The 21,471-nt window shown below is 39.9% G+C and overlaps 1 protein-coding gene across 3 annotated transcripts in view; it reads left to right on the forward strand.

Annotated features, from left to right (window-relative positions):
• CWF19L1 (CWF19 like cell cycle control factor 1) overlaps window positions 1–21,471 on the forward strand; it is a 345,153-nt gene that overhangs the window by 127,501 nt on the left and 196,181 nt on the right. For all 3 annotated transcript variants that reach the window (XM_053718730.1, XM_053718728.1, XM_053718729.1), the window contains exons 4-5: window positions 1,054–1,155; window positions 3,453–3,667. In XM_053718730.1, the coding sequence (XP_053574705.1) occupies window positions 1,131–1,155; window positions 3,453–3,667 (240 nt within the window). In that variant the 5' untranslated portion in view covers window positions 1,054–1,130. The remainder of the gene's footprint in view (window positions 1–1,053; window positions 1,156–3,452; window positions 3,668–21,471) is intronic.

A 21,471-nucleotide genomic window follows, 5' to 3' on the forward strand; every position in this document is an offset into this window, starting at 1 on the left:
AATAAAATGAAGCATTTTCAGCCCCCGCGAGCCTAGCAGCCCACAGGGAAAAAAAGTCACATTTTTAAGGTAAGAAAAAATGATTGATTCAAATGCATTATCCCAAATATGAAACTGACTGTCTGAAAATAAGGAATGTTGAACATTCTGAGTCAAGGCAAATAAATGTTTGAATACATATATTTAGAACTTTATAAATAAAGTGCCCAACCATAGCTTTAGAGTGTCACAGAAAAAAAGATTTACTTACCCCAGGACACTCATCTACATGTTTGTAGAAAGCCAAACCAGTACTGAAACGAAAATCAGCAGAGGTAATGGTATATAAATAAGAGTATATTGTCGATCTGAAAAGGGAGGTAAGAGATGAATCTCTACTACCGATAACAGAGAACCTATGAAATAGACCCCGTAGAAGGAGATCACTGCATTCAAATAGGCAATACTCTCCTCACATCCCTCTGACATTCACTGCACGCTGAGAGGAAAACCGGGCTCCAACTTGCTGCGGAGCGCATATCAACGTAGAATCTAGCACAAACTTACTTCACCACCTCCATAGGAGGCAAAGTTTGTAAAACTGAATTGTGGGTGTGGTGAGGGGTGTATTTATAGGCATTTTGAGGTTTGGGAAACTTTGCCCCTCCTAGTAGGAATGTATATCCCATACGTCACTAGCTCATGGACTCTTGCTAATTACATGAAAGAAATGTATATTAGGCGTAAATTAGAAAGTTGCTTAAAATTGCATTCTCTATCCGAATCATGAAACAAAAAATAATTGGGTTTACTATCCCTTTAATATTGCAGTGGAAGTTTTTTTTTTCTTCTCCTCCTATTCTGTTCCTTTAAAGCTACCAGGAGAATCACATGATCATGCACTGAATGAAAATATTTGAAACCCTGTATATCAAATGTAATGCATTTTATTTTTTATTGGTTTTAGGACCTAAATGTGTAAGCTGCCATGATTCTAAAAAAATCAAGTGTTACAAAATATATAGTTTCCTAATAATTTTTTTACTAAAAATCTTTTTTTCTTCTTCTTTTAAGCTCCAATTCAAACATATGTCCTGGGAGCCAATAATCAAGAAACCGTTAAATATTTTCAGGATGTCGACGGCTGTGAAATGGCCCCAAACATAACATACTTGGGTATGAATATATCAATTGTATATTATGTTTTACTGGGCAGTGTAGAAGTATTAAAGGGAGAGAGAGTGAGTACCTTGTAATTACAAGATTTTTCTGCAGTGTTGGAATTAATAAACATAGTGGGTTAATAGGAAAATGTTTTGAATATTCTACTTCAATTCTACACCCACCACTTGCCTGATATGGAGGAGCCAATCCAGAGTTTTTACAGGAGTTGTCAAGCCTAGCCACATTCTTTATGTTAGCAAAATAACCATTGTTTTGCAGTTTCTTTATCTCTGCTAAAAACAAATAGGTACAGATGTGTAACAGTGATAGCTGTATGAATCCTGCCATTTTCTCTTCCAGTTGTCAAAATTGGGGAAAACTCAGATATAAATTACTGCGCATAATACAACTTATTATATTAAACTTTCAGAAGTGTTTTCTGTCCCTTTTTAGAGTCAATAAAATGTAGTTACCTTAAAGGGACAGTCTACTCAAAATGTATTATTGTTTAAAAAGATAGATAATCCCTTTATTACCCATTCCCCAGTTTTACATTACCAACACAGTTATATCAATACACTTTTTACCTCTGTGATTACCTTGTATCTAAGCCCCCTTATCACGACTATTATCTATTGACTTGCATGTTACCCAATTAGTGCTATATCCTGCACAACTTTAGGGGTGAGCACAATGTTATCTATATGGCCCATGTGAACTAGCAGTCTCTTGTTGTGATAAGAGACTGTCTGTAGTGGCTTAGAAACAGGCAGACATTTAGAGGTTTAAATGTTATAAAGTATATTAATATAACAATGTTGGTTGTGCAAAGCTGGGGAATGGGTAGTAAAGGGGTTATCTATCTTTTTCTACACTATTTTGTTGTAGACTGTCTCTTTTAAACTCCTGATTTATTTTTCTTATTGTTTAAAAAGATAGATAATCCCTTTTATTACTCCATTCCCCAGTTTTGCATAACCAACACTGTTATATTAAAATACTTTTTACCTTTGTGATTATTTTGTATCTTAAGGCTCTGCAGACTGCGCCCTAATATCAGTGCTTTTGACAAACTTGGATTTTAGCCAATCAGTGCCCTCTCATAAGTAACTCCACGTGTGTGAGCACAGTGTTATCTAAATGGCATGCATGAACGAACGCCCTATAGCTGTGGAAAAACTGTCAAATGCATTCAGATAAGAGGCGGCCTTCAAGGGCTTATAAATTAGCATATAAGCCTACCTAGGTTTAGCTTTCAACTAAGAATACCAAGCAAAAAAAGCAAATTTGATGATAAAAGTAAATTGGAAAGTTGTTTAAAATTACATGCCCTATCTGAATCGTGAAAGTTTAATTTTGACTAAACTGTCCCTTTAAGTTACATTACTGTGCATTTTGATGGTGACGGTCTACTTTGGATGAATGTATGACAGCTGTAACAGATAACTATAACACACACATTAGCACTGCTTTGTTGGATTATCCCTAATATAAACAAAGCTTAGACTTATTTAAATTGTGAGGAAAGCCACTAGGCAATGACGTGTAATTTCACCAACCTCTGCAAATTATTCAGTTACTGATGTAAAGTTTTTATTGTATTTTTGTCTGTCACACAATTTAAATCTTGTGGTTTAGCTTCACTGATTTTACTAAAGGAAAAGTCAAAATTACACTTAAAGGGACAGTCTACAATATAATTTTTATTGTTTTAAAATATACATAATCCCTTTTATTACCCATTTTCCAGTTTTGCATAACCAACAGTTTAATATTAATATAAATATATATATATATATATATATATATATATATATATATATATATATATATATATATATATACACATACATACATACATACATACATACATACATACATACATACATACATACATACATACATACATACATATGAAGAGCACTCTCACTTCAAAAATCAATAGTAATAAGCAATGGACTGCACTCGCTGGTCTTTTTCAACAAACGTGTAATTTATTGTAACGCTTCTTCAGACCAGGAAGGGGATACGTTCCCCGAAACGTTACAATAAATTACACGTTATTTTAAAACACCTTAAGTGAATTGTCAGGTAAAGGGCAAGATGCTTGTTTAGTCCAGGACTCGACTGTCTCCTATGTTTCTGTAATATTCTATATAAATCTATTTGCAAACATCCTTGTCTGGTTCCTAAAAAAGTGTGTGGCTTGTCAATTGCTACTCTAATCAGGAATGCTCACCTTGATGCTGTTTGTTCATTGTATTTAGGTCCGTGATTTGCTTTTAATAGTCCTGTTTTTTTAATTTCAGGTCGTAAAGGGTTACTTACTGGTACGTCAGGCCTTCAGATAGCCTATGTAAGTGGCATAGAGTCAAGCAGTGACCCGGCTCCAGCGTATTGCTTTTCTGCAAAGGACATCTTGTCTCTAAAAACAACGTTGGCATCAAATTCAAAATTCAAAGGTGTAGATATATTAATGACATCCCTTTGGCCCAAAGAGGTGTGGAATTATGGTAATGCCCCGGTAGGTTACGTTTTTTTATTTTGTTGTTGAACAATATTCTATATTGCATGGCAAATGAGCATGTCTGTAAAACAGGGTGGGGGGTTAATACTTGTTGAAAATACTTTCATTAATAAAAAGGTTTTAAGAATTGAATGCTTAATAATTGCACTGTTAAACATTTCATTCTCGTTAATCATTTATCATGAATGTTATTTAAATGGGATACATTGCTTACAGCAATTCACATTACCCTACTGCCTTCCTGGAATAAGTATACTTTAAAAAAGGGCTAGTTGTACATTGGTTTCCAGGCTTAACAATTTACTTTTTTTTGTGTTTTTTTTTTTTTTTTTTTTTTTTTTTTTTTTGTTAGTGAGAACATTATTTTATTAAGGGTACACGTTACCCATATGCTAAATACTTGAAAGTAATATATCATATCTGTAAAATGCTGACTAGAAAATATCACATGGAAATCTCTATGCAAAAGAGGAAGATATTGCGATATTGACATAATTATTTACTCGGCTTACCAGAGAGCTCTCTGAGAATTCATCATTCAGCTACTTAAATATTAAGGGCTAGACTACAAGGGGAGCTCTAATTTATTGGGTTCCTGTAAACCGGCAAATTTGCATAATGTCCCCCAATTGTATGCAAAATACAGTGTAGTAATCTTTATTCAAAAATAAAAATGGTAGTATCTTTATTTTTTTTATTTTTTATGAAGTTACTGCACAAAGCTGTTTATAAGGGCATAAAGTTGGCAGGTGTGGTGTGTTAGAAAAAAAAATGGCACTAAAAAGTGCCTTTACATTGCAAAAACTAATCGATTATGAAAATTGTCAACAATTTCCATTATTGATTAGTTGTTGAGCCAGTTTGGTGGGGCACTGTTCTGTTCGGTGCTGCAGCGCCATCTTACACTTCCACATCTCCCCCCTTGTGTGAGCTGAGTTGTGCATCGGCGCCACAATCTTTCCCTCTGCATTGTCTGCGCTGCAGTGCCAATTTTTTCAGTCGAGTGTGCCCGGTACAGGCACAGTTAGGCACGATCAACCAGGTAAATAATGGAAAAAGTATTATATTATTAATATAAAATAAATGGAGGATACAAGCACTATATATTATATAAATGGATACAGGCACTGTTAGGCAGGCTATTTATTTAGCACAAGTATATCATGAATCACAACAGTGGTCTAAATTATAAAAGTGATTCTGCTTGGTGATAATGGAAAAAAAAAATGAATACAGGCACTGTTAGGCAGGACCAACCAAAGAAGAAGAAGAAGAAAAAAAAAAAAAAATATATCTATATCTATCTCCAAGGGCTACTCAGTCATGGAGTAGAGTTAGGATTCCTAGAATTTTGTCTTTTCTCCAAGAAGGATTGGAGAAGGGTTTATCGGCAAGTTCCCTAAAGGGTCAGATCTCTGCCTTATCTATTTGATTACATAAACGTCTGGGAGATGTTCGATCCTTTTGTCAGACTTTGGTTAGGATGAGGCCTGTGTTCAAACCAGTTACTCCTACATGGAGTTTGAATTTAGTTCTTAGAGTTCTTTTGAGCCTATGCATTCCTTAGATATTAAGTTATTATCTTTGAAAGTTTTTTCTTGTTGCTATTTCTTCAGCTCGAAGAGTGTCTGAGCTTTCGGCGTTGCAATATAATTCGCCTTACCTTTTATTTTCCATTCAGATAAGGTTGTTTTACGTACTAAACTAGGCTTTCTTCCTAAGGTTGTTTCTAACTGAGGAGTATCATCCGCTTTGCATATGAGACTGCTGGGCAGCAGCCTCCTAAACAAGTTACGGCTCATTCCACTAGGGCTGTTGTTTCCTCATGGGCTTTCAAAAATGAAGCTTCTGTAGAACAGATTTGCAAGGCTGCAACTTGGTCTTCTCTCCATACTTTTTCTAAATTTTACAAATTTTTATACTTTTACCTCGGCTGAGGCTGCTTTTGGGAGAAAAGTTCTTCAAGCAGTGGTGCCTTCCGTTTAGGTTCCCTGTCTTGTCCCTCCCTTATCATCCGTGTACTCTAGCTTTGGTATTGTTTCCCACAAGTAAGGATGATGATCCGTGGACTCATCGTGTCTTTAAAAAGAAAATTAATGCTTACCTGATAAATTTGTTTCTTTTTAGACACGATGAGTCCACGGCCCGCCCTGTCCTTTTTTAAGACGGTGTTATTTTTTTTGTAAACTTCAGACACCTCTGCACCTTGGCTTTTCCTTTCTCTTCCAAACTTTGGTCGAATGACTGGAGTGAGAGGGAAGGGAGGCGCTATATGTGGCAGTAATGCTGTGGTGCTCTTTACCTCCTCCTGCTGACCAGGAGGTGAATTCCCACAAGTAAGGATGATGATCCGTGAACTCATGAAAAAGAAAATTTATGCTTTAAAAAGAAACAAATTTATCAAGTAAGCATAAATTTTCTTTTTCATTACCTGGTTGGTTCTGCCTAACAGTACCTATATTCATTTATTTTTTTATTATTACTATGCAGAATCACTTTTATAATTAAGGCCACTGTTGTGATTTATGATATACTTGTGCTAAATAAATGTTTACTTTTATTAACTTCAGCCCATGCCTGAGAGGGGAAATCACACAAGTCTTGTGATCTTTTGGTCAACTGTTGCACCACCTGTTACACCTATACATGCAATGATGCAAATGATGCTTTCTTTTTTAATAAAAGAATAACAAATTCCTGTTTAGGAAAACATTGCATATATTATTAACATCCTTCTAGAGAAAATTGTGTATTAATATAACCATGTTTTCTGTGCAAAACTGGGGAATGGGCAATAAAGGGAATATCTATCTTTTTAAACAATACAATTTTGAGTTGACTGTCCATTTAATACCTTTATTACTTCCTTCTTGAGGGTATAATTGCTTTTAGGGGACAGTCTAGTCAAAATTAAACTTTAATGATTCAGATTGGGGATATTATAACTTTGCAATATTATTTTATCGTTTGCTTTGTTCTCTTGGTATTTTTTGTTGAAAGCAAAACTTAGGTAGGCTCATATGCTAATTTCTAAGCCACAGAAGCCCGACTCAGTGCATTTTGACAGTTTTTCACATGTAGTCAGCACTAGTTCATGTGTGCATTGTGCTTATAAATGTTAAAATCATACAGGTAAAAAAAGTGTATTAATATAACAGTGTTGGTTATGCAAAACAGGAGAATGTGTAATAAAGGCATTATCTATTTTTTTTTAACAAATTTTGGTGTAGACCATCCCTTAAGTAATCTTTCTTTTTTAAGACACGATGAGTCCGCGAATAATCTTAATTACTAATGGGATATTCACCTCCTGGTCAGCAGGAGGAGGCAAAGAGCTCCACAGCAGAGCTGTTAAATAGCTCCTCCCTTCCCTCCCACTCCAGTCATTCTCTTTGCCTACGTTAGTGATAGGAAGAGATAAAGTGAGGTGTTAGATTAGATTCTTCAATCAAGAGTTTATTATTTTTAAAGTAGTGCCAGAGTGTGCTGTTTTGTTCTAGGGTGTAGCCGTAGTCCATATCCGTCTCTACAGTAGAGCTTTGGTGGCTTTAGAGCAATGGGAACTTGTGGGACATAATTCTCACTGTGCCTCCCATGATTTACTTGCTGCCCTTATCCTTTAGTCTAAGATTTTTAGTCACTCAGCATTTCTATTTCCTCATGTCGATGTGAGGGACAGGACCTCTCAAGCCTGAGAGCTGCCTTTGCTGCCAGGCAGAAGACATGGTAAGTGCTACCTTATTTCTGGGGATAAGGACTCAGAGAATTTGAATGGCACATAGACATAAAGGGCTCTTTTTATTTAAGTGGTGCTTTATGTGGGACATTGTTTTCTTTCCTGGCTGAAAGATGTTTGGGGCAGCATATGAAAGGGCACTGGGGCTGGAGAAAGCAGTTTGCTGAATTTGAGAGACTTAATTATGGCTCCGGTGGTTTCACTGTTTAAAATGTACGGGTTAGGCCACGTCCACGATGTGCAGTCCTTCCGGTTTTGTTTTTGGCGCCATTCAGTAGCGCTACTAGCTCTTCCTCATTGTGCAGTTTTCAGGTCTGTTCTGGAGTCGCATGTGAGACATGCGCTTCTAGTACAGACACGGAGTACTTCCTGAATCAAGTGGTTTACAAGCATTTTATTGCGGTACCTGAGAGGAAAGATCGTTGTGCAACATATCCTAACGATATTCTGGCAGGTAGGAGCACTTCAGCACAGGCTGAGGTTGGGGCAAGTTAACCATTTTTTTTTTTTTTTACAAAATGAACTTTTTAGTACATAGGATCGTTTTTGTGTCATCCTGCTGCAAAAAAGAAAAAGGACAGTTTTTTTAAATTTAAAGAGACAGTAACGGTTCTACAAAAAATCAATAATCTAGTTTGCAAATTTTTTATTGATTATTGGTGAATTGTGTGCAAGCATGGACCAAGGGGACTTGCAAGATGTCACCTGTGCTTTCTATTTTGACGCTAATGTGGAACCACCAATCCCTTTCTGTCCTTCATGTATTCAAAGGACTGAGTTATAGGGATAAGATTTTTTTCAGAGCCTGTCTCCTCTAAGGCAGATGTTGTCCAGGAGTCTAATGTTGAAGGTCAATTTATGCCGCAGCTTTCTCCCCAAACGTCCCAAATTTTACCGCCCTCACAAGCAGTGCCCTGCGGTTCCGCTATAGTCCCTTCGGGGATTTCACTACAAGACATAGCTTCTCTTATGTCTTCAACTATTTCTGATGCCTTTCCAATATTACAGAGTAAACGTAAGAGAAAGGCCAGACATTAAGTAAGCGAGGTATCGGACGCCATTGTCGCAATTTCAGACGTATCCTCCCAACAACCTGTAGAGGAGGGTGCTGCAGTAGCTTCTGAAGGAGAAATTTCAGATTCAGGGGGTTTATTACCCCTGACAGATTTAAACTAGAACACCTTCGTCTACTTCTTAGGGAGGTTTTGATTTCCTTGGACGATAGTGACTCCACAGTGGTGGTTGTCCCTCAGCAGTCTAGTAAACTGGACAGATATTTTGAGGTTCCTTCCTATACAGATGTATTTCCAGTTCCTAAAAGAGCTACTGAAATCATTACTAAGGAGTGGAAGAGACCGGGTATCCCCTTTTCTATCTCTCCCATTTTTAAGAAAATGTTTCCAATAGCCGACACTGTTAAGGAGGCTTGGCAAACGGTTCCTAAGGTAGAAGTAGCTGTTTCTACTCTTGCTAAAAGAACTACTATTCCCATAGAAGATACTTGTGCTTTCAAAGAGCCTATGGATAAAAAGTTAGAGGGGTTGCTCAAGAAAACTTATGTACACCAGGGTTTGCAGTGGCAGTCGGCTGTGTGCATTGCCACAGTTACTAGTGCGGCGGCATATTGGTTTGATGCGCTATCTGAGATCCTCAGGACTGATACTTCTCTGGATGAGATCAAAGATAGGATGAAGGCTCTTAAACTTGCAAATGCGTTTATTTTGGATGCTTCCCTTCAAGTTATCAAATTGGGAGTGAAGATATCAAGTTTATCTGTCTTGGCCCGCAGAGCCTTATGGTTAAAACCCTGGTCTGCAGATGTGTCTTTTTAAGTCTAAGCTTCTAGCCATTCCATACAAGGGGAAGACTTTGTTTGGACCAGATCTCAAGGAGATTATTTTGGATATCACGGGAGGTAAGGGTCATCTTCTCCCGCAAGACAAGAGAAATAAATAAAAAGGATGACAGAGCAATTTTCGTTCCATTCAAAATTTCAAGGCAAACTCTTCCTCCTCTAAGCAGGAACAGTCTAAACCTACATGGAGACCCAGCCAGTCTTGGAACAAGGGAAAGCAGTCCAAGAAGCCAGTTGGTGATTCTAAGACAGCATTAAGGGCATGCCCCCGATCCGGGATCGGATCAGGTACGGGGCAGACTATCCTTTGTTCAAGCCTGGATTCGGGATAATAGAAATAGTGTCTCAAGGATACAAACTGGAGTTCAAGGTTTTCCTCCCAGAGGCAGATTTCTAATTTCAAGATTATCTGCAGACCAGACAAAGAAAGAGGCGTTCTTACACTGTGTAGGAGACCTCTCCGTTCTGGGAGTGATTGTTCCCGTTCCAATTCAGGAACAGGGACTGGGGTTTTATTCCAATCTATTTGTTGTTCGCAAAAATAAGGGAACCTTCAGACCAATTCTAGACCTCAAGAGTCTAAACAAGTTTCTAAGGGTACCGTCCTTCAAGATGGAAACTATTCGTTCCATTCTTCCATTGATCCAAGAGGGTCAATTTATGACAATAGTGGATTTAAAGGACGCGTATCTACATGTTCCCATTCACAAGGATCATCACAAGTTCTTAAGGTTTGTCTTTCTGGACAAACACTACCAGTTTGTTGCTCTTCCTTTCGGTCTTGCCACAGCCCCCAGAATCTTCACAAAGGTTCTGGGATCTCTGTTGGCAGTACTTCGATCAAAAGGCATTGCAGTGGCGCCTTATCTGGACGACATTCTAATTCAGACGCCATCCTTTCAGCTAGCAAGATCACACATGGACTTGGTGTTGTCCTTCCTAAGATCCCACGGCTGGAAGGTAAATTTAGAAAAGAGTTCTGGAACCATAATAGACTCTGTCTATGAAGATATTTCTGACGGAGGTCAGGAAATTAAAGATTATCGATACTTGTCTAGCCCTTCAGTCCACTCCTCGACCATCAGTGGCTCAATGCATTGAGTTAATCGGGTTGATGGTGGCGGCAATGGACATCATCCCGTTTGCTTGCTTCCATCTCAGAGTTCTGCAGTTGAACATGCTGAGACAGTGGAACGGAGATTATTCAGACTTGTCCCCTTGTCTTCTCCTGGAGCAGGAAACAAGGGACTCTCTTCAATGGTGGTTGTCTCTGGATCATTTCTCCCAGGGAACATGCTTTCGCAGACCTTCTTGGGTGATTGTGACAACAGATGCCAGCCTTCTAGGGTGGGGAGCAGTCCGGGGCTCTCTAAAATCTCAGGGAATATGGACTCAGAGTCTGACAACTAGAACGCTAGTGATAACAGACATCACCAGGGTACTTGTAAGAGGCGCCTAGGAGCAAATAAATAATGTGCTGGAAAATTATGAATAATAAAACAATAAGCTAATATATAATTAAAATAAATTAATAGACCAGGGTATAGGGGTATACAGACTAATAGTCCAATGGATGATATACAATGATGTGACAGTCCTGCTTATGCAGTTCCAGGTGGTTTCAAATGATGCACATCCAAAGCAATAGGCCGCTCCTCCAGAGTGTCGTGCCGCGACACAGGTCAAGAGAATCTATGGAAAGCAAAATAGAGGGCGCCACATAGTGCAGATCATAAACAATTTTAAAACAGAAGCGAGAAGAGCTGAAGAATCCTACTCACAAGATGTAAAGCACTGATGTTCAATACCAGCAGTCCGGAACCACCTGTCGTCCGGTAGACCAAATGATGATGTCACCAAAGGGGGATCCTCGTCTCACCAGGGAGAGTCCAGAGATGCCAGAGAAGGGAGCCTGTACAGCAGTGGTCGGCCCAGCAGGTCCAAACACCCTCCACTTGGAAGGGTAGAGTGTCTAAAACTCCAATTGATGGTAAAAGTCTCAGGATCAAAAAATGATGATTCAGCAGCAGATGGAGTTAAAAGGATTTTAAAAATTTATTGGAAAGATAAAAACAGCAACGCGTTTCTCAGTGTAACACACTGTGTTTCATCAGGCTATACGAAACAAACTCTCAGCTGCCATGTTTAAAACCAAATAAAACCAATCAGAAGTCAGAAAAATTACACACCCCTAGCGGGAAATGCCAAAATACATTGCGGGGGTCAAGGGTTAACATAAATAGATGATATGTTAATACAATACATTAATATATAAGCAAATAATAAGCACTAATCATTTTTCAAAGGACAACAGATCTCTAATTTTGTATGTAAAAAATAAGAAATAGAAATTTAATTAAATATTGGATAACAGGTAGAATGAGCCTGTGACCCACTGGTGATGGTATATTCCATTACCCAGTAGTAAAACATAAAAAACGTTTGTTTTTAAAAAAGCGTCAATCATACTGTATTAAAAGATATTTAATTGTCACTGTTAGGCTGTTAAAAAGTAAAAATGATTGGAATAAAAGAGTTATTTAAACTCGCAAAAAATCCTAATGTGATGTCAGATAAGGGGGCGTGGTCATTCACGCTGAGTGTAATTTATATGGAGGATCAAAACAGACGAATACTAAAAGAACAAGTGATTAGTCTTAGACGGATTATTTTGACTTTGGTGATATAAAGAAGCAAAGACAGTCACAGTATTGTATACGATAAAGCATAGTTGCTATGACAACGGGGGGGGTGAGAATCTCAAGTGACATAGAATGATGTCAGTATGGGGGGCGTGGTCAATCACGTAAAATATAAGACTGTATAAAATGACAAAATCGTCTGTTATAAACAAGGTCATGGAGGGGAAAATAATAGCTCCTAAATAACTTGCATTCCTATTTACCTTATGTGATATGCAAAGACGACATCGCACACGGAAGGTCACCGCTATCATGAGACCAGGGAGTGAGGATCACATGTGTTGTGTAGAAAAGGGGGCGTGGGTAGTCACGCTAAGTGCCATAACTAAGTAGAATGAGAAAATAATAAATCAATAATAGGATTGCCGCAATATAAGTGAATACTCACAAGGAAAAAGGGAAAACTACTAAATATCCCATAATCCTAAGGGATCCCAGGGATTAGTGATTCTAGTTACATGGTGCCCATGTCAACGGAGGTGTGTGTGTATCCACCAATGGACACACAGTGCATACTAGGTAATGGGGACCAGTAACCAATCTCAATAATAACTGATCATGCTGGAGAGAAATAGGGGTGGACTAAGGGAATGACATGTAAAAATAAGAATATAAAAGGGATGAGGAATATGTCAACCATTAGACACATGGGACATACTTAATAATGGACGATTAGCCGATCACAGTAGTAACTGATAATGGGGACGATTAGCCGATCACAGTAGTAACTGATAGTGCAAAGTGAAATAGGGATAGACAATGAGAAAAAAACTTGAACAAATATAGGATAATACATGTCTGAACTATTGGTAGCCTGTCAGATATATCAGGGCCAGTGAGGAGTGCAAAAACATAAATGGAAGTGGGAGTGAGTAACAAATAATGATGATGGTGATTTATGCAGAAATTGGGGCAAGAACATACCTCATATATAGATTTATTGTGAAAATGAAATGCACAAGACATGGGAGGGGTGGGATATAGAAAAGGGTTGTCGAACCACCTAGGTAAAAAATAATATAGATATATATATATATATATATATATATATATATATATATATATATATATATATATATATATATATATATATATATATATATATATATATATATATATATATTACACTAATAACTGGCAGTTGGTAGTGAGGGGGGGGGGAGGAGAGTGTGAAAGATAGAAGTGTGGATATATCCACATATCAAAGTCTATAAATATACAGAGCCCAAAATCAATCATGGACCTGGGTAGGTGTTAATGGGAATATTGGATGATGGATAATATAATGGGGCTAGAGACAATAAGTGGATAATGTCTAGTAGGGACACCAAGAGTTGGGCATATCGTAGGGGAGGGGACCAACAGGGTGGTTGGTAAAGATGGAGCCTATACCAAACAAATGGTAGTGACAATTTAATGATAGTGATATAATTGGGTGATCAGGTTGGGCAAGGATGCCAATCGTATATTATAACAGCATATCAAAATACATGATAAGGGATGTAGGTAGATTGATCAAGAAAATCAGAAAGCTGCTAAATCCATATTGAGATTGAGACCAGAGGGAAACGGGGTCCTCAATTTATAGATCCAATACGTTTCCCTCTGTCTCAGCCTATTAAATCTATTAAACAGGTGAGAGGGGGGAATCATTTCAAGGGGACACATGTTGAATGTGTTAATTGTTCTATTGTGTGTATTATTGCAATGTCTAGGGACACTATGGTTTGGAAATTTATTTTTAATATTTCTTAGGTGTTCATTCCATCTATTCCTGATGAGCCTACACGTGCGTCTAACGTAGTGAATCCCACAAAGGTTGCAGGTTAATAAGTATATTACGTAAGTCGATGTGCATGTCAAAAGTTGGTGGATGTTGTATGACTTTTTGGTAATGCTAGATGAAAAGGTTTTACACCCAGGCTTAATGTGTTTACACATATTACATTTTTTAAGGAAACACTTCCCTATGCCATTCTTTTTAGATGATGTATGTGGGTTAGTTCCTTTATTAAGTTTGTGGACTACAACTTTACTAGGTGCTAAAACACTTAAGTGTGGGAGCTCGTCTGAAAACACATTTTGGTTCAGGATCCATCAGCTTACCCAAAATTGGGTCTTTCTTAACCAAATTCCAATGTTTCTTGATACGTTTAATCTTAGTATGATTAACATTAAATTGAGTAATGAAAGTTGAGTTGAATTGATCTGTTGTCTTAGTATTATTGTTGTTTTTATTATTGTTGTTTGGGTTGTTTTTAAAATGTGAATCTCTATCATCAAACTTGGCACGCTCGTATCCAAAATCTATTATTTGTTGAGGGTAACCTTTTTCTTCAAATCTAGCTTTTAAGATACTTTGTTGTTCAAAATCTTCAATATGACTGCAATTTCTACGTATCCTCTTGAACTCCCCATATGGGACATTTTTAAGCAACGAGCTATAGTGATTGCTTCAGTAGTTGAGATAACTATTGCAATCAACCGTTTTAAAGTGTGTAGTGGTAATAATTCTGTTGTCGTTGGAAAAAGACAGGCATAAATCTAGAAATACTATCGATTTCTGTTCAATATTGCTTGAAAAAGTTAAACCCATCTTATTGGAATTAAGATGTGTGACAAAAGATTTGGTGTGTAACAAAAGATTCTGCCATAGAAGACCAGGTTCGCTCCCTGGGCAGATCTGTAAATGTACTTTTCTTCAAACATGCCCATAAAAAGATTGGCGGAACTCGGAGCGAACCTGGTCCCCATGGCAGTACCTAGTATTTGTAAATAATATTCGTCTTGGTAGACGAAATAATTGTGTTTTAGTATAAAAGAGATCAGTTGTAGAATAAATACCTTCTGAAGTGTGGGAATATATGGGTCATCTGACAGAAACTTAGATACTGCTTGAATCCCCAAATTGTGTTGCATCAGTGCTTTACATCTTGTGAGTAGGAATCTTCAGCTCTTCTTGCTTCTGTTTTGAAATTGTTTATGATCTGCACTATGTGGCGCCCTCTATTTTGCTTTCCATAGATTCAGTCAGAGTCTGCTTTACCCATAAACATTCTGGAACTAAGAGTGATCTACAATGCTCTTCTGGCCTGGCCTCAGTTAGCCTTGGCACAGTTTATCAGGTGCCAGTCGGACAACATAGCATCAGTAACCTACATCAACCATCAGGGGGGAACGAGGAGTTCCTTGATGATGACAGAGGTATCCAAAATAATCCAATGGGCGGAGGCCCATTCTTGCTGTCTGTCGGCGTTCCACATCCCAGGGGTGGACAGCTGGGAGGCGGATTTTCTGAGCAGGCAGACCTTTCATCCAGGGGAGTGGGAACTCCACCCGGAAGTGTTTTTCCAGCCTGATTCTTAAATGGGGTCAGCCGGAATTAGATCTCATGGCATTGCGACAGAATGCCAAGCTCCCGAGATACGGGTCGAGATCCAGGGACCCCCAGGCGGAACTGATAGATGCTCTGGCGGCCCCTTGGACCTTCAATCTAGCATACCAGTTTCCTCCGTTTGTTCTTCTTCCTCCTGTAATTGCTCAAATCAAGCAGGAAAGGGCACCGGTGATCCTCATAGCACCGGCCTGGCCTCGCAGGATTTGGTATGCAGATCTGGTGGAGATGACATCTCTACCACCTTGGAGACTTCCGTTGCGGAAAGACCTTCTGATTCAGGGGTCCTTCCTTCACCCAAATCTAGTTTCTCTGAAGCTGACTGCTTGGAGATTGAACGCTTAATCTTATCTAAGCGGGAGTTTTCTGATTCGGTCATAGAGACCATGATTCAGGCTCGGAAGCCTGTAATAAGAAGAATTTACCATAAGATTTGGCGTAAATATCTTTACTGGTGTGAATCCAAGGGCTACTCATAGAGTAGAGTTAGGATTCCTAGAATTTTATCTTTTCTCCAAGAAGGTTTGGAGAAAGGTTTATCAACGAGTTCCCTAAGGGGTCAAATCTCAGCATTATCTGGTTTTTTTTTTTACACAAACGTCTGGTGGATGTCCCAGATGTACAATCTTTTTTTTTTTTTTAGGCCTTGTTGAGGATCAGGCCTGTGTTTAAACTAGTTACTCCTCCATGGAGTCTTAATTTAGTTCTCAGTGTTCTTCAAGGGGCTCCGTTTGAGCCTATGCATTCCTTAGATATTAAGTTATCTTGGAAGGTTTTATTTCTTGTGGCTATTTCTTCTGCTCGGGAGTGTCAGAACTCTCTGCATTACAGTATGAGTCTCCTCATCTTATTTTCCATGCAGATAAGGTAGTTTTGCGTACCAGATTAGGATTTCTTCCTAACGTTGTTTCTGATCGGAACATTAATCAGGAGATTGTTGTGCCGCCTTTGTGTCCTAATCCTCCTCCTAAGAAGGAAGTACTTTTGCACAATTTGGACGTGGTCTGTGCTTTAAAGTTTTACCTGCAGGCGACTAAGGATTTTCGTCAGTCTTCATCTTTGTTTGTGGTTTTCTCAGGGAAACGCAAGGGACAGAAAGCTACGGCTACTTCTTTCTTTTTGGCTGAAGAGCATCATACATTTTGCATATGAGACTGCTGGACAGCAGCCTCCTGAGAGAGTTACAGCTCATTCCACAAGGGCTGTTGCTTCCTCATGGGCATTCAAAAATGAAGCTTCTGTGGAACAGATTTGCAAGGCTGCAACTTGGTCCTCTCTTCACACTTTTTCAAAGTTCCACAAATTTGACTATTTTGCCTCGGCTGAAGCAGCTTTTGGGAGACAGGTTCTTCAAGCAGTGGTGCCTTCCGCTTTAGGTTCCTTGTTTTGTCCCTCCCGTATCATCTGTGTACTCTAGCTTGGGTATTGAATCCGTGGACTCATCGTGTGTTAAAAAACAAAAGAAAATTTCTGCTTACCTGAAAATTTTTATTTCTCTTGTTAAGTGTGTTCAGTCCACGGGTCATCCATTACTTATGGGATATATTCTCCTTCCCAACAGGAAGTTGCAAGAGGATCACCCAAGCAGAGCTGCTATATAGCTCCTCCCCTCACATGTCATATCCAGTCATTCTCTTGCAACCCTCAACAAAGAAGGTCGCGAGAGGAGCTGGAGTTTTTACTTAACTATTCTTCAATCAAAAGTTTGTTATTTTAAATGGCATTGGAGTGTGCTGTTTTTCTATCTCAGGCAGTATTTGGAAGAAGAAACTGCCTGCGTTTTTTTTCTATGATCTTAGCAGGCATAACTAAGATCCACTGGCTGTTCTCGACATTCTGAGGAGTGGGGTAACTTCAGAAACTGGGAATAGCATGCGGGGTCCTCCGCAAATGAGGTATGTGCTGTACATTATTTTCTGGGAATGGAATTGACTAAGAAAATACTGCTGTTACCGTATGATGTAAGTACAGCCTTAAATGCAGTAGTGGCAACTGGTATCAGGCTGATAAATGTATGCGCAGTTGAGTTATTTTCTAGGGACTAGAATTTGACTGAGAAAATACTGTTAAAACTGAAATAATACTTAAGCCTTCTCTGCAGTGGTAGCGACTGGTAGCAGGCTTAGTGATAACTTTGCATGACATTGGAAAATGTTGTTTTTTAATAAAACGTTTACTGGCATGTTATTCGTTTTTGTGAGGTACTTTGGTGATAAATCTCTTTGGGCATGATTTTTTTCCACATGGCTAACATATATTTTCTGCATGGAAACCGTTATCTCAGGGCTCCCACTGTTGTAATAGGAGTGGGAGGGACCTTGTTTTAGCGCCTTGTTGCGCAGTTAAAATTCTAGCACAGTCTTCCTGCTTCTTCCTCCTTGATCCAGGACGTCTCTAGAGAGCTCAGGGGTCTGCAAAATTCATTTTTGAGGGAGGTAATCAGTCACAGCAGATCTGTGACAGTGTGTTTGACTGTGATTAAAAGCGTTAAATCTTAATTGATATCCGTTTTGGGTATTGAGGGGTTAATCATCCTTTTGCTAATGGGTGCAATCCTCTGCTAATAATACACTTCTTGTTAAGAATTGTTTAATTATATCTGTATTTTTGAAGCGCTGCAGCGTTTTTTATATTGCTTGTAAATTTATTGAAAGTGATTTCCAAGCTTGCTAGTTTCATTGCGAAGTCTGTTTAAACATGTCTGATTCAGAGGAAACTGTTTGTTCATCATGTTTAAAAGCCAATGTGGAGCCCAATAGAACGATGTGTACCAATTGTATTGATATTGCTTTGAATAAAAGTCAATCTGTACCGATAGAGAAACTATCACCAGACAACGAGGGGGAAGTTATGCCGCCTAACTCTCCTCACGTGTCAGTACCTGCGTCTCCCACTCGGGAGATGCGTAAGATTGAGACGCCAAGTACATCTAGGCCCTTACAAATCACTTTACATGATATGGCTAATGTTATGAAAGAAGTATTATATAATATGCCCGAATTAAGGGGCAAGCGCGATAGCTCTGGGTTAAGGACAGAGCGCGCTGATGACACGAGAGCCATGTCTGATACTGCATCACAATTTGCAGAACATGAGGACGGTGAGCTTCATTCTGTCGGTGACGGTTCTGATCCGGGGAGACCGGATTCAGAAATTTCAAATTTTAAATTTAAGCTTGAGAACCTCCGTGTGTTACTAGGGGAGGTATTAGCAGCTCTGAATGATTGCGACACTGTGGCAATTCCAGAGAAAATGTGTAGGTTGGATAGATACTATGCGGTACCGGTGTGTACTGACGTCTTTCCTATACCAAAAAGACTTACAGAAATTATTAGTAAGGAGTGGGATAGACCAGGTGTGCCTTTTTCCCCTCCCCCGATATTTAGAAAAATGTTTCCTATAGACGCCACCACACGAGACTTATGGCAGACGGTCCCTAAGGTGGAGGGAGCAGTTTCTACTTTAGCCAAACGTACCACTATCCTGGTGGAGGATAGCTGTGCTTTCTCAGATCCAATGGATAAAAAATTAGAGGGTTATCTTAAGAAAATGTTTGTTCAACAGGGTTTTATATTGCAGCCTCTTGCATGCATTGCGCCTGTCACGGCTGCAGCGGCATTCTGGTTTGAGTCTCTGGAAGAGGCGATTCGCACAGCGCCATTGGATGAGGCTTTGAGCAAAGTTAGAACCCTTAAGCAAGCTAATGCGTTTTTTTCAGATGCCGTAGTACATCTAACCAAACTTACGGCTAAAAATTCTGGATTCGCCATACAGGCGCGCAGAGCGCTCTGGCTTAAATCCTGGTCAGCGGATGTAACTTCCAAATCTAAGCTACTTAACATTCCTTTCAAAGGGCAGACCTTATTCGGGCCCGGCTTGAAGGAAATTATTGCTGACATTACGGGAGGTAAGGGCCACGCCCTTCCTCAGGACAGGGCCAAACCAAAGGCCAAACAGTCTAATTTTCGTGCCTTTCGTAACTTCAAGGCAGGAGCAGCATCAACTTCCTCCGCTCCAAAACAGGAAGGAACTACTGCTCGTTACAGACAGGGTTGGAAAGGCAACCAGTCATGGAACAAGGGCAAGCAGGCCAGAAAGCCTACTCCCGCCCCTAAGACAGCATGAAGACAGGGCCCCCTATCCGGAGACGGATTTAGTGGGGGGCAGACTTTCTCTCTTCACCCAGGCTTGGGCAAGAGATGTGCAGGATCCCTGGACGTTGAAGATTATATCTCAGGGATACCTTCTGGATTTCAAAACCTCTCCTCCACAAGGGAGGTTCCATCTATCGAGGTTATCAACAAACCTAGTAAAGAGAGAGGCATTTCTACAATGTGTACAAGACCTCTTAATCATGGAAGTGATCCACTCAGTTCCGCGATCGGAACAGGGACAAGGATTTTACTGAAATCTATTTGTGGTTCCCAAAAAAGAGGGAACCTTCAGACCAATCTTGGACTTAAAGATCTTAAACAAATTCCTAAGGGTACCATCGTTCAAGATGGAAACCATTCGAACCATCCTACCCATGATCCAAGAGGGTCAATATATGACCACAGTGGACTTAAAGGATGCTTACCTTCACATACCGATTCACAAAGATCATTATCGGTACCTAAGGTTTGCCTTTCTAGACAGGCATTACCAGTTTGTGGCTCTTCCCTTCGGGTTAGCCACGGCCCCAAGAATTTTTACGAAGGTTCTGGGCTCACTTCTGGCGGTACTAAGACCACGAGGCATAGCGGTGGCTCCGTACCTAGACGACATTCTGATACAAGCGTCAAGTTTTCAGAATGCAAAGTCTCATACAGAGATAGTTCTAGCATTTCTGAGGTCGCATGGGTGGAAAGTGAACGTGGAAAAGAGTTCTGTTACCACTCACAAGGGTTCCTTTTCTAGGGACTCTTATAGATTCTGTAGAGATGAAGATTTACCTGACGGAGTCCAGGTTATCAAAGATTCTCAATGCTTGCCGTGTCCTTCATTCCATTCCAAGCCCATCAGTAGCTCAGTGCATAGAGGTAATCGGCTTAATGGTCGCAGCAATGGACATAGTGCCATTTGCGCACCTGCATCTCAGACCGCTGCAACTATGCATGCTCAGTCAATGGAACGGGGATTACTCAGATCTGTCCCCTTTGCTAAATCTGGACCAGGAGACCAGAGATTCTCTTCTCTGGTGGTTGTCACCGGTTCATCTGTCCAAAGGAATGACCTTTCGCAGACCAGATTGGACGATTGTAACAACGGATGCCAGCCTTCTAGGCTGGGGAGCAGTCTGGAATTCCCTGAAGGCTCAGGGATCGTGGACTCAGGAGGAGAAACTCCTTCCAATAAACATTCTAGAACTAAGAGCAATATTCAATGCTCTTCTAGCTTGGCCTCAGTTAGCAAAACTGAGGTTCATCAGATTTCAGTCGGACAATATCACGACTGTGGCTTACATCAATCATCAAGGGGGAACCAGGAGTTCCCTAGCGATGTTGGAAGTCTCGAAGATAATTCGCTGGGCAGAGTCTCACTCTTGCCACCTGTCAGCGATTTACATCCCAGGCGTGGAGAACTGGGAGGCGGATTTCCTAAGTCGCCAGACTTTTCATCCGGGAGAGTGGGAACTTCACCCGGAGGTATTTGCTCAACTGATTCATCGTTGGGGCAAACCGGATCTGGATCTCATGGCATCTCGCCAGAACGCGAAGCTTCCTTGTTACGGATCCAGGTCCAGGGACCCGGGAGCGGTGCTAGTAGATGCATTAGCAGCCCCTTGGGTTTTCAACATAGCTTATGTGTTTCCACCATTTCCGTTGCTACCTCGACTGATTGCCAGGATCAAACAGGAGAGGGCATCGGTAATTGTGATAGCGCCTGCGTGGCCACGCAGGACCTGGTATGCAGACCTAGTGGACATGTCGTCCTGTCCACCATGGTCTCTACCTCTGAGGCAGGACCTTCTGATTCAGGGTCCTTTCAACCATCCAAACCTAATTTCTCTGAGGCTGACTGCCTGGAAATTGAACGCTTGATTCTATCAAAGCGTGGGTTTTCGGATTCGGTTATTGATACATTAATACAGGCTCGGAAACCTGTGACCAGAAAAATTTACCATAAGATATG

The sequence above is a fragment of the Bombina bombina genome, chromosome 6 (genome assembly GCF_027579735.1).
Source record: "Bombina bombina isolate aBomBom1 chromosome 6, aBomBom1.pri, whole genome shotgun sequence".
Taxonomy (NCBI): domain Eukaryota; kingdom Metazoa; phylum Chordata; class Amphibia; order Anura; family Bombinatoridae; genus Bombina; species Bombina bombina.